Raw genomic sequence first — 18,179 nt, forward strand, 5'->3', positions numbered from 1 at the left:
TCCATCTGCAAATGGGTCCTTCTAACATGATAATGCACAATGTCACAGTTTTGCAGATTGGTTCCAGGAACAGAGTGAATTCAGCTACTGCAGTGGCCTCTCCAGTCACCAGGTCTCAATCCAGTTGAGCAACTGTGGGTTGAGGTGGAAAGATCTCTTGAGAGTAGAAATCAGCAACTATACAATTTTCAAGAATTGCAGGAAGCAGTTCAGGCAACATGGAACCAGCAAACTTGTGGCATGCTTTCAGTACACCTCATTGAGTCCATGCAAATCCAGGCTGTTCTGAGGATTAAAGGAGGATCTAATCATAGATGTAACTCAAAGTGGCAACTTGATGTAGAATGATCTGAAGTAACTGTTTGTTTCTGCAGGTGTAAGTTTTATACTTCAGTATAGTAATAAGAGGATACATAAATAAATCTGACTTATTTTTCTACATTTATGGCAGCTTGTTATAAAGAAGGAAAGAAAAAAATTTTGTGAAAATTTCAGTTGAAAGTAGTCAAGGTAAGCAAGTCTATGCCCTTTGCCTATTTCCATAACGAAATTGGCAGATGCTCAGTATTAATTGAATGCATTTGGATTTAATATTTTTTAAAAAATGAATAATTTTGTATCTTTTCACTGTTTTTACACCAGTTACCTAGTTTTAAAGCACTGAAGTCTTTTATGGTAAGAGTAACTGTTTGTGTCGTGACTAATTTGGTTGCTCTTCTCTACACCTGTTCCAAGAGATCTATATCCTTCTATTATGAAAAATATATCTCCAAGTTGTTTGATTGACAACAGCTTTCATTTAATTAGTAGGAAACAATGAAATACACATCACTGTCCGATAGCATAACAGCACAAGTTTGAATGACTTCGGCAAACACTACTTTGAAAAGTTTTCTGGAGATGTGTAACGTTTACTCATTGCTTGCCTTGTTTTCATACTGAAATTTTGTCATTATCCTTTCCTACTTATCTTAAAAGCAGCTCAGAAGAAAGTATTGTGATAAATGGAAAGTATCCAACTGATATTACTAAAAGTGCTTGCAACAATTTAAGTTTATGTAATAAGAGCAGACATCTTAATGAGGATATCTACCATTATTACATGATAGTAATGTACATGTGTTCACACATCTTTCAACACAGAACTTTGAAATTGGATATTTCACTGCAAGCTTATATTGCCATTTGTTTTTCTCAGTTGAAGTGTGGCAGACACTGATTTCTCCTAAACTGCAAGTGTACTTTACTTTAACCATTCACAGAAGTTTGTTTAAAGCTTTGATTATTTGAACAATTATTCTGATCCAATATATATTAAAAGAAGAAATACAAGTGCTCTTATCTTTCATTCTGATAGAAAAATATCTACCTTTTAATATTTTTGCAAGAAGTCACACATAGCACGTGCATGCTTATGCAGTTGTGTATACTGATCAGAAACAATATAACATTACTGAGAGAGTGAAATTTCTTTTCACTTGGTAATTTCACAATTAATAACTTAATTCAATTAATAATTTAACTTTTTTTTTCTCTTTCAAATAGGTTTACTTTTTGTGGATCTGTCCATCGCACCGCCATTTTGAGTGGTTTATTGATGTCCTCAGAGATGTTGAAAGGAAGGATGTTACAAATGTGTTGGAAGTACACATCTTCATCACACAATTCTTTCACAAGTTTGACTTGCGAACAACAATGTTGGTAAGTCCAGCTATATGAAACCTTCTTGGGCAATCTAGTTTTGTTTAAGTATGTGCACTTCTTTTGTTCTGTCTCATCTTAAATTGAGGTCGTTTTTACAATTTCAATCTCCATAAAATTTTCTTACAGAACTAATTATAAAATCAATAATCTTATTACAGAACCCCAGAATTTAATTACTTATTGCTTAGAAGATAGCATGCAGTACAAACAAAAATGGCACACAAAGCATGCTTTTTCATTCAGAAATAATCTACCATATTTGCTTGTCCTTTTTCTATGTGGCTGTACTTTCTAACTCAACTTTGCTTTCATTCTTTTAGACCAGTAATGCATAACTTGTAAGCCAGTTTGCTGGTCTACTGGAAATCCCCCATCACTTTTATGTGTCCCCCCCCATCATGATCACCTTCAGTCAGTATACTTCATTTAACTACTTAATTATATATATTAAATAAATAAGTCTGCAACCAATGTCAATCCACTGCAGGATATAGGCCTCCTCAACAAGTCAGGTTGAGGAAAATGGACTAATCTGACAAACTAGTCCAGTGCAGGTTGGCATATCGACAGTATTTAGCAGCAAGGGGCTTGAACCCTGGTCTACTCAAAGAGAACTTGCTATTGTATTCTCACTCCTGATCACTCTGCTGTGTTGCATGAAATAAAGTGGGAACAAGAAGGCAGAAAAATGGGGAACTAGTCTAGTGCAGTCAAAGGCAGCAAATGCTAACTACTGGAAATCTCTATACTGAACATGGACAATAAAGTAGAGAGAGAAAAAAAATAATAAGAGAGAGTTGGGGGGAAAAAAAATACAGTAAACCCTCGATTTAACAGACTAATAGGGAGAAGGTGTCTGTTAATGCCAAAAGTCCGTTAAATTGAATGTAACATGGGGGCCATTTTTTATTGTTCTTAAAGTAAAAAAAGCTTTAATACAATGTACAATATAAAATTAAATTATAATAAACAATATGTAATATTCTGTTGTAAATATTAAATGCTGCAATTTGGCCTTTGATTTACGGATATCAGAAACAGTTTGTCTTTTAACGCCGTAAATTTCATAAACACTTGCTACTGAGATGCCTTGTTCTAATTTCTCAATTAGCTCTAATTTCTGTGCCACATTTAAGTTCACACGCTTTCTTTTAACTCCTCTATCACTTGATGCCATCTTAAATTGTACAGATTGAAAAATTATTTCATAAATAAAGTCACAATTCAGAAACAACCTGACCACATAATAGCTTGAGGCAGACAGACCGAAACAAAGCGAGGCAGTAGACCTGCAGTTTTGTCCTGAATCACGTTCAGCTTGCAAGTCACTGCCTGCTCTTATCTGTTATCCATAATCTGGGAAAACAGCTATTTGAACATGTTTTCAGAAAGAATAAAAAACAATTTCCTGAATTTGATTATAAAAATAAAAGTAGGTAATTATCAAAACAATGGAAATAGGTAATTATTAATTTTTAATAACACTGAAGTTTTGTATAACCTAAAAAAAATATGGTTGAGATTAATATGTACATTACTGTATTATTATTTGTCCGTTCCGTTATGTCGGAGTCCGTTAAATAGAGGGTTCGCTGTATAATAGATAAATAATTAATAAACTAATTACAAAATAGGGATGGTGCCACACAACTTACAAAACTAGCCTCTTGTCATGTGTCAACGGCCAGGATTGCAAGCAAAGTGCTTACAATCTGGGCTGTAAGTTATGTGGCAACATCCTTATTTTGTAAATTTTGCAATTATTTATTAGCATTAGTAGAGGCATTTGATGCAAGAAAGCAAGCTTATGCAGCATCAGCCAAAAAAAAAAAAAAATCCACTTCACCCCTCTGTTCGTTCAAAATACCTGTCCAGCTGAGCCTTAAACTTATTTAGGCTATCAACCTTCACCACAAGGGATGGAAGTCTGTTTCACCAACCAACCACCCGCTGGCTAAAGGCAAATTTCCGCACGTCTATCCTACATCTGTCTTTCCTCAATTTGAATTTATGCCCTCTCAGGTGATTTTTCTGAGCTAGAGGAAGAATCCCATCAGCATTGAGCATGCTTAAACCATTCAAGGCTTTATACACCTCTATCAGATCACCTCGCTGGTGCCTAGTCTCCAGACACTGTAATTTGCAAAACTTAAGCTTTTCTTCGTAAGAGCACCCCTTTGTTCCATTCACTAATCTTGTTGCCCCTCTCTGTACTCGTTCCAGCAGCTCTACATCCTTCTTGAAATGAGGCCTCCAGACCTGTATACAGTACTCTAGGTGTGGCCTGACCATTGCCTTATACAAGGGAATAATCACCTCCTTATCCCTGCTGGAAAAATTCCTGTATATCATTGACAATACTCCATGAGCTACTCTTGCAGCCCGTTTGCACTGCTCAGAGAACTTCATATCTGCCTGCACAACCACCCCCAAGTCCCTTTCATTCTCTACCACAGAGTTGATACGTTGCTCTGGGGTTGCTGTTTCCCATGTGTAGTACTTGACATTTGTCAATGTTAAACTTCATTTGCCACCTCTCAGCCCATCTGCTCAACCTTTCCAGATCCTGTTGCAGCAGCATAGTGTCAGTAGTGTCCTTGACAACCCTGCCAACCTTTGTATCGTCTGCAAACTTGGACATTTAAGCTTGATATACCATCATCAATATCATTTATAAATACAGAAAACAATAATGGACCCAACACTGAGCCCTGAGGGACTCCACTAATAACATTAGTCCATGATGAGCAGTGTCCATTGATTACCACTCTGTCTTCTCTCCCTCAACCACCCCTTTATCCATAGCAGCAATTTGCCTCCAATGCCACACTGCTCCAATTTGTGTAGCAGTCTTCCATGTGCAACAGTATCAAAAGCCTTTCTAAGATCCAAGTATATAATATCAAAGTTATTCCCTGCATCCAGTTCTTTTGTGACTGCATCATAGTATCCAATCAAGTTGGTCAGGCAAGACTTCCCCTTAACAAAACCATGCTGTGTCTGAGCTATAACTGAAGTCTTGTCTAAATGATCCTGCAGTGCTTCTTTAACCAGTGCCTCCATTAATTTTCCTGGAACAGAAGTTAAGCTCACAGGTCTATAATTACTTGTGTCAGCCTTTGATCCTCCTTTGTGAATTGGGGTCACATTTGCACATTTCCAGTCTATGGGTACCTCCCCTGAGTCCAAGGAAGCTCTCATAATTATGACTAAGGGTTTGCTTACTTCCTTTATATTCTATTATACACTTTTTGTTGCCTTCTATTCCTCTCTCTCTAACTTTATATATCGTATTTCCAATAAACATGATGAACAGTTTGTATGGAAAACTGTTCTTCTGAACCCAATTTATAACTTAAGCTTGACCTTCATTATGGTGATGGGCCTAAAGGAGAGTCCAAAAATGGAATTTTCTGAATTTTTATAAGCCCTTCTGCAGAATAAATATCCTATACCAAAAGGCAGTAGTCTGTGCAAGTTTATTCAGAAGGGCTGGAGCAAGCTATTTCTGAGTCAAAGGCAAAGTTACACAGAAGTGTTCATGGTGTGCTCCCCACCCTACCAATTACTATATTCTATAAACTTATACCATTTAAATTCCTCAAACATTGTTTTCCAATCTTTTGCCCCAAATGTAAGAGCAAAACTCACAATGAATCCTCAGATGGTACCAAACAAATGCTTTTAACTGAGAGATAACACTTTCAACTGCCTTTGAAGCACAGCAAACTACCAAGCAGATTCTGCACTGTTTCTAAATAGAAACAGGTCAATTGCATATACCATATTAATCATCACTTCATACTCACATTCTGCAATAAGCAGAATATATATTTAACAATTTCATTTTCCAAGCAATGTAAACAATTGGTGAAACAAACTTCCATTTGGCATTGTGGAAGTAAATTGTTCGATAAAAGAAACTACAAAAACTTATTAAGCTTGATATGCCTTCATCAATATTGTTAACAAACAGTGAGGAACCCCACTAACATTTAGCCTTCTGCCACACCATCATTCCTTTATCCATAACAGTAACCTTTCCCATAAATGTCACTCTGCTCCAATTTTTACAGCTGTCTTTTATACTAAGGCGCATTTAGGGCTAGAGCCTCAAGCTGCGAACAAATTTAGACTATGTATATAAAGTGCTTAGCATCATAATACACAGCCATTTCTGTATAAACAGAAAATTTTTAAGGTGGCATCGTTTTAGGTTATATCTCATATTGTGAATACCTTCACAACGAGTTGCCATGATATTGCACTACTTCGAATAAGTAACGCTTCACCTAAGGAGAAGACTAGTGTTACTTATTCTCAGATAGGTACCACCACCCAGACAGCACTGTTTCAGGGCTATTTGGCCCTTCGTCAGTGAGTGGGTAGGTACCCAAGTGATGCAATGATGGCAAAACAGTTATGAAGTATAACTCCACAATATGAGAGATGCCTGATGGTGTATGATGTATTTAGACTAAGGCGCATTTAGGGCTAGAGCCTCAAGCTGCGAACAAATTTAGACTATGTATATAAAGTGCTTAGCATCATAATACACAGCCATTTCTGTATAAACAGAAAATTTTTAAGGTGGCATCGTTTTAGGTTATATCTCATATTGTGAATACCTTCACAACGAGTTGCCATGATATTGCACTACTTCGAATAAGTAACGCTTCACCTAAGGAGAAGACTAGTGTTACTTATTCTCAGATAGGTACCACCACCCAGACAGCACTGTTTCAGGGCTATTTGGCCCTACCTATCTGAGAATAAGTAACACTAGTCTTCTCCTTAGGTGAAGCGTTACTTATTCGAAGTAGTGCAATATCATGGCAACTCGTTGTGAAGGTACTCACAATATGAGATATAACCTAAAACGATGCCACCTTAAAAATTTTCTGTTTATACAGAAATGGCTGTGTATTATGATGCTAAGCACTTTATATACATAGTCTAAATTTGTTCGCAGCTTGAGGCTCTAGCCCTAAATGCGCCTTAGTCTAAATACATCATACACCATCAGGCATCTCTCATATTGTGGAGTTATACTTCATAACTGTTTTGCCATCATTGCATCACTTGGGTACCTACCCACTCACTGACGAAGGGCCAAATAGCCCTGAAACAGTGCTGCTAGGGGGAGCTTGATGATGTCCGGAGTTTCCGAGAATAGGTAACAACAGCCTTCTCCACTGGGGAAGCGTTGCCTATTCGAGGAGTTTATGAGTTTTTGAGTGGTGTGAGTTGAAGGAGTTACTGTCCCTTTCATTCTTCTACACTGTTTCTTTTCCTCTTCCACTCCTACTATAACTTTCCCTCTACCTTTTTTGCTTTTCTAAGTCTAATAGGGACAAGTGGATATTCGAGTAGATATTCACATACATACATCAATAGCCCTGAAACAGTGCTGTCTGGGTGGTGGTACCTATCTGAGAATAAGTAACACTAGTCTTCTCCTTAGGTGAAGCGTTACTTATTCGAAGTAGTGCAATATCATGGCAACTCGTTGTGAAGGTATTCACAATATGAGATATAACCTAAAACGATGCCACCTTAAAAATTTTCTGTTTATACAGAAATGGCTGTGTATTATGATGCTAAGCACTTTATATACATAGTCTAAATTTGTTCGCAGCTTGAGGCTCTAGCCCTAAATGCGCCTTAGTCTAAATACATCATACACCATCAGGCATCTCTCATATTGTGGAGTTATACTTCATAACTGTTTTGCCATCATTGCATCACTTGGGTACCTACCCACTCACTGACGAAGGGCCAAATAGCCCTGAAACAGTGCTGTCTGGGTGGTGGTACCTATCTGAGAATAAGTAACACTAGTCTTCTCCTTAGGTGAAGCGTTACTTATTCGAAGTAGTGCAATATCATGGCAACTCGTTGTGAAGGTATTCACAATATGAGATATAACCTAAAACGATGCCACCTTAAAAATTTTCTGTTTATACAGAAATGGCTGTGTATTATGATGCTAAGCACTTTATATACATAGCTGTCTTTTATTTAAGTGTAACATTATCAAAAGCTTTACTGAAGTGTAAGTATGCAACATCAAAATTTTTTGCATCTAGTTCCTTTGTTACTCCATCATAGTAGGTATCAGATTGGTCAGACAATTTTCCCTCTTACAAATCTCTGCTGTGATTTATATAAAACTGTATTCCATACCTGTATGCAGCCAGTAATACAGGATCATTTTTATTCTGCATTACTTACTTCCCCCTTTGAACAGGAGAGATGTACATGTCCTTACATATTGGATACGTACATAGATGTACTTGTCCAGTCCGTAAGGACTTCCCCTGAACCTATGGATGCTTTTATAATGATGGCCAAAAGTTTGCTTACTTAAATTGTTGCCTCTATTAATATAATTAGATAGATCCCATCAGTTCTAGGTTTCTTATTAACTTTTAGCCTTAACAGTTTCTCTTCCACTTTCCTCTCATTGCCCTGATTCGTACGACACTGCTCTTGGTAGTTCTTTTTAGTTCCTTCTTCCGTAAGGACAAGCATTTCCACTACTTTCAACATCTTTGCTTTGCTGCTCTAGTCAGAGGCATGGTTTTAGATTAAATCGAAAATACCCATTAACAGTAATTTTATTATATGCTATGTTATAAAGTCATGTTCTTATTGTTATAGTTTATACACTTCAGTCTCCTTTGAATTTTTATTGTTATAGTTCATATACTTCTAATATTATGTTCCTACTAAATTACATAAAATATTAAATGTTTGTCATCCTTATGTCGATGCAATAAACACTGGTGGTAGAATTCCCTCCTCCTTTGACTTTAATTTTTGAGTAATTTCCAAGGCCAAGTAAGAAACAATTTTGCCTACTTTATCATATTAATTCAAATAACTGCACTATTAATTTGAAAAAAAAAATGATAACAAAAATCAGCAATTCAAATAATTGTTTGTTTAGCAGCTTTCAAAAATGGCTCTCACTTAGTCAGATAAGGAGGGTTAACATTCATTTGAAAATGGACTTTTTTTTTTTTGTAACTAGCACAGTGTCATCATTGCAGTATTAATTTAAATGCTGTTTGTGCAGGAGTATTCAGAGGAACTAAAAAAAAAAAAACTTGTAACAGATGGGGAATTAATAATGAATTCCATTACAAAATCATTTCTTGCATGTACTCACCATGGAAATGTTCCTGCATTCCATGGTGAGCACATGATATACTACCACTGGCTTGAGTGTGGCAAATTAGGAAGTATTTAATTATATATAAAAACCTGTCATACGGTGAACTCACTGCTAACTGATTGGCAGTACACTGTTGGATACACCTATGTTCCTATAACTTCCCTACTTACCTGAACTTACACCAACCACTCTCTCTTGTTTCTTCAAATGAAAGTAATACCAGAGAAAAAATACCTTCTAGTCTTCATGTAAAATGAAACAATCTATGATGGAAATACTCCAGAAAATCTTGAACAGTTTGGAAGGTTGCTTCCAACAGTGGTATAGTAGTAGTAATAACAGAGGCATGTGATGCAAAAAAGCAAGCATATGAGCTTATGTAGCATCAGCCAAAAAACAAACAAACAAACAATTTCACACAACCATTCCTTCTGAAAGTTTGTCTAGTTCCTCCTTGAATTTATTTAAGCTATCAACTTCCTGATGTGCTTGCACTATATTTATACATAGGCTATCAACTTCCACAATGACAGATGGAAGTTTGTTCCAAAAATTAACCACCTGCTGGCTAAAGGCAAATTTCCATACAATCTATTCTATAACTGTCTTTAGTCAATTTGAATCTGTGCCCCCTCAGGTTTGTAATCTGAGCAAGCAGAAGAATCCCATCAGAATTAACCCTGGGGGCTCACATCTGGTGAGCATGGACTTGGCACACCCAGGGTCTTGAGCTGGATATCATCATTCTTCTCTTTCTTGGTGATTCCCTTCTACTTTTGACTCTCTCTGTGTCTTTCTCTCAGGATAACTTGGGATTTTTTTTTTCTCCTGGTGCAGCATGAGCCTCAGGCTTCCTTCCAACATATGGCTATGAATAATAATAATTCAGCGTGTTCAACCCATTCAAGGCCTTTTACACCTCAATCAGATCAACTCGCAGGTGCCTAGTCTCCAGCCGCTGCAATTTGCAGAACTTAAACCTTTCTTGGTAAGAGAACCCCTTCGTTCCCCTCGCCAACCTTATAGCCCTTCTCTGTACATGCTCAAGTAACTCTACATCCTTTCTAAAATGAGGCCTTCAGACCTGTATATGCAGTACTCAAGACATGGCCTGACCATTGCCTTATACAAAGGGATAATCACCTTTTCCCTGATAGAAAAATTCCTATATATCATTGACAAATACCCCATGTCCTGCTCTGGCAGCCTGTCTGCATTGTTCAGAAAACTTCATATCTGACTGCACAATCACTCCCAAGACTTCATTTTCTACCACCCTAAGTGTAGTACCACACAGTTGGTACGTTCTTCTGGGGTTACTTCTACCCATACGCAGTACTTTGCATTTGTCAATGTTAAACTTCAGTTGCCATTTCCCAGCCCATCTGCCCAAATTTTCTAGATCTGTTGCAGTAGCACACTGTCATTAACAACCGTGCCAACCTTTTATCATCTCTTTGTATTATCTGCAAACTTCAACACTAAGCCTGATATATCTTTATCAATATCATTGATAAATATACAAAACAGTGGGCCCAACACTGAACTCCATGGGACTCCACTAATAACATTAGTCCACGAAGAGCAGCGTCCATTGATTACCACTCTGTCTTCCTACTTAACCACCCTTTTATCCATTGTAGCAACTTACCCTTAATACCATACTGCTTCAATTTGTACAGTAATCTTCCATGTGCAATAGTGTCAAAAGCTTTCTTGAAATCCAAGTATATGATATCAAAATTATTTTTTGCATCTAGTTCCTTTGTGACCACATCATAGTATCTAATCAAATTTGTCAGACAAGACTTTCCCTTAAACCCATGCTGTCTGAATTATTGCTGCAGCCTTGTCTAGATGATCCTGCAATGCATCTTTGGCCAGTGACTCCGTTATTTTACCCGGAAGAGAAGTTAAACCAACTGGTCTATAATTACTTGTCACCCTTAGATTCCCCTTTGTGAATTGGGGATTCATTTGCACATTGCCAGTCTGTCGGGACTTCCAGAGTCCAAGGATGCTCTCATAATTATGGCTAAGGGTTTGCTTAGTTCCCTTGCTGCCTACTTTAATATAATTGGATAGATCCCATCAACCCCACATGCCTTTCTTATGTTTAACTTCACATTCTCCTCCATTCTGTATAATTGACAGAAAGTGTGCAGTAATTAGTAGGGAAGTATTTTGAAAGCTGTACTCTTAAAAAAAAAAAAATCCATTTGAATCAAGATAGTAAACAATGCTTGAAGTTTTTGAGTTTTTTGACTATAGTGTGTATGTTATCATTATTTTTATTTGGTACATACAATTTTATATAATGTGTATGCATATATATTAAAGGAGGCAGCAAAGGAAGTAAGCAAACCCTTAGCCATAATTATGAGAGCTTCCTTTGACTCAGGAGAGGTACCCATAGATTGAAGATGTGCAAATGTGACCCCAATTCACAAAGGAGGATCAAAGGCTGACACAAGTAATTATAGACCTGTGAGTTTTTCTGTTCCAGGAAAATTAATGGAGGCACTGGTTAAAGAAGCACTGCAGGATCATCTAGACAAGACTTCAGTTATAGCTCGGACATAGCATGGTTTTGTTAAGGGAAAGTCTTGCCTGACCAATTTGATTGGATACTATGATGCAGTCGAACTGGATGCACGGAATAACTTTGATATTATATATTTGGATCTTAGAAAGGCTTTTGATACTGTTGCACATGGAAGACTGCTGCACAAATTGGAGCAGTGTGGCATTGGAGGCAAACTGCTGCTATGGATAAAGGGATGGTTAGGGGAAGAAGACAGTGGTAATCGACGGACACTGCTCATCGTGGACTAATGTTATTAGTGGAGTACCTCAGGGTTCAGTGTTGGGTCCATTGTTTTCTGTATTGATAAATGATATTGATGATGGTATATCAAGCTTAATGTCCAAGTCTGCAGATGATACAAAGGTTGGCAGGGTTGTTAAGGATGCTGCTGCAACAGGATTTGGAAAGGTTGAGCAGATGGGCTGAGAGGTGGAAAATGAAGTTTAACATTGACAAATGTAAAGTACTACATATGGGAAACAGTAACCCCAGAGCAACGTAATAACTCTGTGGGCCTACACTGACAGGGTTAGAGAATGAAAAGGACCTGGGGATAATTGTGCAGGCAGATATGAAGTTCTCTGAGCAGTGCAGACAGGCTGCAAGAGTAGCTCATGGTGTCTTGTCAATGATATAACAGGAATTTTTCTAGCAGGGATAAGGAGGTGATTATTCCCTTGTATAAGGCAATGGGCCACACCTTGAGTACTGTATACAGGTCTGGAGGCCCCATTTCAAGAAGGATGTAGAGCTACTGGAACAAGTGCAGAGAAGCAACAAGATTAGTGAATGGAACAAAGGGTTGCTCTTACAAAGAAAGGCTTAAGTTTTGCAAATTACAGTGTCTGGAGACTAGGCACCGGCGAGTGATCTGGTAGAGGTGTATAAAGCCTTGAATGGTTTGAGCATGCTCAATGCCGATGGGATTCTTCCTCTTGCTCAGAATAATCACCTGAGAGGGCATAAATTCAAATTGAGGAAAGATAAATGTAGGATAGATGTGCAGAAATTTGCCTTTAGCCAACAGGTAGTTGGTTGGTGGAACAGATTTCCAACCCTTGTTGTGGAAGTTGATAGCCTAAATAAATTTAAGGCTCGGCTGGACAGGTATTTTGAACGAACGGAGGGGTGAAATGGGAGTGTGTGTGTGTGTGTTTTTTTTTTTTTGGCTGATGCTGCATAAGCTTGCTTTCTTGCATCGTATGCCTCTACTAATGCTAATGTGTATACACACACAGGATTGATTCAGGACCTGAAAACAATGAAGTTCAAAAATGTCTTATTTTAAAAAGTGACTATACAGTTTTCTATGGTTAAAAATAAGAAATAAGCAGGAATATTACATATGTAGTAAAATGTTTATTCATACTAGGTACATATTTGCTTATTCTTATTTATTTTTTAATCCTTTTTTTACCATTTAAAACTTCATTTATTTAAATTCAACCAGCCATAACTTTATAATTGTTCAGGATTGGAGACATTTATATGAATTTTTTTTGTTTTCAGATCCTGAATTGATCCCAAAGTATAGCCCATATGTTATGAAACACTATATATAGAGATATTTTTAAAAATATAAAGTTTATAAAGCGATTTTAAAAAAAGATTTAAGTAAAGAGACAGAGACAGTGAAGACAACTAATAAACTATGCATAATAAGAAATAAATAATTACAAAATTTGCATCTCATCAGGTGTCAGTAGCCAGGATTGCAAGCAAAATAGCAACATGCCTTCACTTCTGATGTAAATGAACTTCCCCGACTAGACTATTCCCCATTTTTCTACCTTCTTATTTCCACTTTCTTGTTATTCTATTCAACGTGATATATATACTCACTTAGGCCAAAAGCAGTTGTGTAGATAATGATCTATACAACTGATTTTGTGTGGGCTTTCCCTATAAAGTTAGGAAATGTTTAAAATCTTCAGCAACTCATAATAAAATTGGAATTTGAAACAATTTCATTGCCATGTTACCTTCATATGCTCGTTATATCTACATGAAATTTCAATAATTATTGGGAAAACGGTTCAAAAATTGAGTAGTGACCTACCTTTATTTTATCAATATAACACTGAATGCATAAGAGAGCAAACAGGAATTGTGGCATGGTTATCTTTTTAACTCTGTTTGTTGCATTTTGCTTATGAAGATGACTGACTTCCAGAGTAGAATAAGATTTCTCTCAAATTATGATTCCAATAAAAGACTATCAGCCATTTTTTTTTAAATGGGGATAAAAAAGAAAATAATATAATTATATTTATTTTATTTTATTTTATTTTTTGTAAATTTCAAACATGACCCTGCAGTGAGAAAGGATGGCTGAAACCCTTTGGGAAAAGCTATTTTTTACCACTGATCATAACTGATGTGTTTGACATTTCTGGTTCAGAAGAATTTCTTTAAAAGATGCTGTTATTTCAATCAGTTTACTATAGGTAGCACTGCTATGAATTTTATTTTAATTGAGTACTGAATTGATATTTAACTTTTTTTTTTTTCTCTTATGTATAGTATATTTGTGAGAACCATTTCCAAAGAATATCAAATCGCAGTATGTTCACAGGACTAAGAGCCATCAATCATTTTGGTCGCCCTGATATGACTTCTTTCCTGAAGTTTGTTCAGCATCAACATTCTTATGTAAGTATTCTAGTTCTATAAATTAGAATATATAGATACAAGGCATTTGCCTCTTTAGAATTCAGATTATAAATGTACTTAGAGCAGTGGGAATATGATGCCCCAACCAAGTTCACCATATTCCTAAAGCAATGATGTCCCTGTTTTAATGCATAAGATTTATTTTTGCAACGGTTACTCAGATAGAGTCAGCTTTTTTTTTTTCATGAAGTGTTTATTTAAACTAGAATTATAGACTCAAACATTTACTGTGCTATAAATATCCATCTATGTTAATTTTAAACAAAATATTATTATTATTATTATTTTTTTTGTGATCAACCAAAAATGATTTTGCAATCAACTTTATGGGTTGACCACAAAACTGTCAACAGTAAGTAGGAGTATACACAGCAAACAAAACTATTGTTTACAAATTCTTAAATACAAAAGATTTAAACTTCTGTATCCACAAGCAACTGCAAGGTGTGCCATTTAAAACAAATGAATGGCATCACTGAAAGACTACTGTTATTCCTTTAAAATATAGGATGCTACTATGAGAGCCTATTTCGAGATTTCTGGTCTTTCATCAGATAGTGGACGGTCTCAATTAGCAAATCTGGCTTTGAATAATGAAGAAAGGTGGTGTGTGCATATTAAGACCTTGGTGTTTACTCATGATAGATAGTTTTGCCGTCCACTAAGCACAAAGAATGGGACAATCCCCGATTTACTTATTTCATAGGTCATATCTTTTTATTGACTTAAAATTTAGCCTTATCACATAACTTTCATAAATCATTTTCATTATTCACAACTCAGATTTTCAACCAAATTCTAATGCTATTTAATGAGATATCAGCAAGTCTTGAAAAGTTTCATTTTTAAACAGGTAATAGAATGGCCTTTCAGCAATATCTGTCAATATAAAAGTAATGCATCTTGACGACTAGTGGATACAGAACTTTGTTCTGCCTTTTATATAAGGACCATGGCATCAAGAAAGATGAAATTCTGCCAGCTGAAAAATATATAGTAGGATAGGATATTTCTTAGTTTAATAATAAATGGATATAGTTCTTAAAAAAAAAAAAAAAAAAAAAAAAAAAAAAAAATGAAATCATGTTCTTAGAGTATATGGAAAATTAATTTTGTTTGTGAACAGAATGTTTCTTGTGAGTGTGAGATTGTTTGGTTTAAATCATTTGGAAAAAATTGTGAAAACTGAGTTAAGAATCAGCAATTTTCAGCCTGCCTCCTGTTTCTGTCCCTTCTGATTGAACAAGAATTCACAAGCATTAAGTGAGCTCCTTATTGGTCATAAGCTTAATTCTCTTCATCTGACTTTTTTTATAGTTTCATAAGATTCTGTTTATCCTAGATATCATATCAAAATTTCAGAAAATACTATTAACATAGGATTAAACAGATAATATAAAATGTGGAGGTGTGTGTAGTCCACTGAAAAATAATGTGCAATCTTCATGTACTTCTACATTGCTTGCTATTTGTGTTCAAGTACAGGCCTGGAAATTGTTATAACCATTCCACAATGTAGTTTTGAGCCTGAACAAATATTTTAGTAGTGGCAGAATGGTATGAGGAAGCAAGCATATACAGTATCAGCAGGGGAAAACAACCTACCCACATCTGTCCATTTTCTCTAATAATTTGTCTAGTCCTTCCTTACATTCATTCAAACTACCCACAACACCAGATGGAAGTTTGTTCCAATGGTCAATTACTTTCTGGCTGAAAGCAAATTTTGCACCTCTGTATTACAACCATCCTTTTCAATTTAAATCGGCTCAGTCAAGTCTGGTTGCTAGTTGCCAGATGCTGCAATTTACAGAATTGAAGCCTTTCTTAGTAAGGGTACCCTTTTTTGTCCCTAATTGTCTTACTGCTCTTCTCTGTGTGCCCATTCCCCCATCCTTCCTAAAATGAAGCTTCCAAAGTACTCTAGTTTCTGCCTAACCATTGCCTTATACAGTGGGAAAATCACAAGTTTCTCACCACTGGCATTATTCCTGTATGCCATTTCCCACGGCCCCATCCTGGCATCCTGTTTGTATTGCTTCTTGTCAGACTATGCATTGACCCCTAGGTCATTTTCATTCTGCTACTACTTGAGTTTGGTACCATCCAGTTGGTTTGTTATACTGGGATTACAGCATGCTCTATGCAGTACCTTACATTTATAAATGTAAACCTCCAGTGCCACTTTCCAGCCTGCCTGGCTAATTTGTGTATTTTTGGAGTAGAATACCCCGATTACTGTCACTGCCCACCTTTGAGTCATCAGCAAATGCAGAAATTCATTTTGTTGACATTTATCAGCTGTAGACTTCCTTGGACATTTCTCAACTGTCATATCTGTCAGTCTACCTAGCAATACCCAGTAATCTGTAGCAATTAAATTTTTTGACAATGAAAATTAAGATTTTTTTTTTAAAAATAATTTTTTTAATGTTGTTAAAGGGAAAATTATTTTTTATTTATGTAATTAAGTTTGTCTGATTAGAGGGATTCTCCATGTAAAAACAGACTGATCATATATAAAGAAGTATTTATATTTAATAAATACTGTTAAGTGCACAAATGGGGCACTTATGCAAGGAAATTTGAATTTCTGAAAAAATCATCAGTTTCCAATATACTAATGTAAGAGTATATGGCAAACCCTTATTTATTTGCATTTGTGCAGCCCATTAAAGTATTCACAGCTATAATTCTGCTTTACAACCAAATATTCCAGGACTTGAAAGAGTATCAAGAAAATTCAAACTATTAAAACTAGTATGGTTGAGCAAGCAATGTTTGTTGGTGCATGTGAACAAATAATTCAATGTAGAAACTGTTATATATGGTAATATTAATTATTAATATTGTTTTTGGCAGCAGTGGAAAAAGCCACATTATTATAACATTTTTATTTGTACATTACTAGAAAATTTTACATGTGTTTATGAATTTTTTTCTTCCCCTACAGGTAAGCAAAGTTGGTGTCTTTAGCTGTGGACCTTCTGCACTGACTAAGAGCATAAGTTCCTCCTGTGAGACTGTCAACAAGAGTCGAAAACTACCATATTTTATCCATCATTATGAAAACTTCTGAAGTGTGCAGCAACTTAATCTTCCCCTTTCTGGGGCACTGGTGCCATCAGTTTTATCAGTCATTGGCTTCCCATGAGAGGCTTCTTGTCATATTTTCCCAGACTGTATATAACTGTACATATATATATAAATAGCAGGAGGTAGATTAAATCGTACTACCCCTGTGGACAGTGATATTTTGGACAAATGAAAAAAAAAAAAAAAAAAGTTGTGAATAGACTGTTAGTGCCTTTTGTGGAGTGCTTTATATAGGCAGCAAATGAACAATATAACTATGCTGCTGATTACAGCCAACTGAAAATTGTGGAACTGGATTTACGAAGAATCAAGCCAAGAAGTGAATGTGTTAAGTAATTTATTGAACAGATCAAAGATTAAATAAGAAACTGACTACACATAAGTTAGCATTAAAATTTGTTAAGTATTTTAATGTTGTACTAGAAAAGTACCGATCTGTGCCGCACTATAAAAGGATTGAGTCCGATTATGATTCTTTATATTTCTCACTATTAATTTCAGACAATCTAATTTATTTTTTTATATTTTCCCACAGACACATATACCTTATTCTTCGAGTCATGAAATAAATTATCTTATTTATTCCTTCATCAATATAGCAATTTGCACTTTCAAGAATGGATTTTGAACAGTACACACAGGTACTGTTTACATTGCTCACCAAATTGTTGGAATTACTCTTAAATAATTTTTAATTTATTTGTAAATAAAAAAACAAAAAATTGGAATGATTTTCATTTCACATTAAATGAAAAACCATTCTCATATAGAGCAGAATTTATATAATTATTGTATGGGTAGAAACTTTTCAAATTGAATACCATATTTATCAAGAACTAAATCTACCATGAGTCAAGATGTGCAAATTTTTACATTGATAACAAAAATTCAGTGAAATCTTAAAACACCTAAGGTCATTCAAATTCTAAAAAATGTATT

General features: G+C 35.7%; 1 protein-coding gene across 1 annotated transcript in view; it reads left to right on the top strand.

Annotated features, from left to right (window-relative positions):
• LOC150079465 (dual oxidase-like) overlaps positions 1-17,559 on the top strand; it is a 177,149-nt gene extending 159,590 nt beyond the window's left edge. Inside the window, exons 29-31 of the mRNA XM_090383907.1 lie at positions 1,546-1,701; positions 13,995-14,123; positions 17,098-17,559. Coding sequence (XP_090240033.1) covers positions 1,546-1,701; positions 13,995-14,123; positions 17,098-17,223 — 411 coding nt within the window. The 3' untranslated portion in view covers positions 17,224-17,559. The remainder of the gene's footprint in view (positions 1-1,545; positions 1,702-13,994; positions 14,124-17,097) is intronic.
• The last annotated feature ends 620 nt before the right edge of the window (positions 17,560-18,179 follow it).

Source organism: Mastigoproctus giganteus, chromosome 10 (genome assembly GCF_048544385.1).
Source record: "Mastigoproctus giganteus isolate SK-2022 chromosome 10, ASM4854438v1, whole genome shotgun sequence".
NCBI lineage: Eukaryota > Metazoa > Arthropoda > Arachnida > Uropygi > Thelyphonidae > Mastigoproctus > Mastigoproctus giganteus.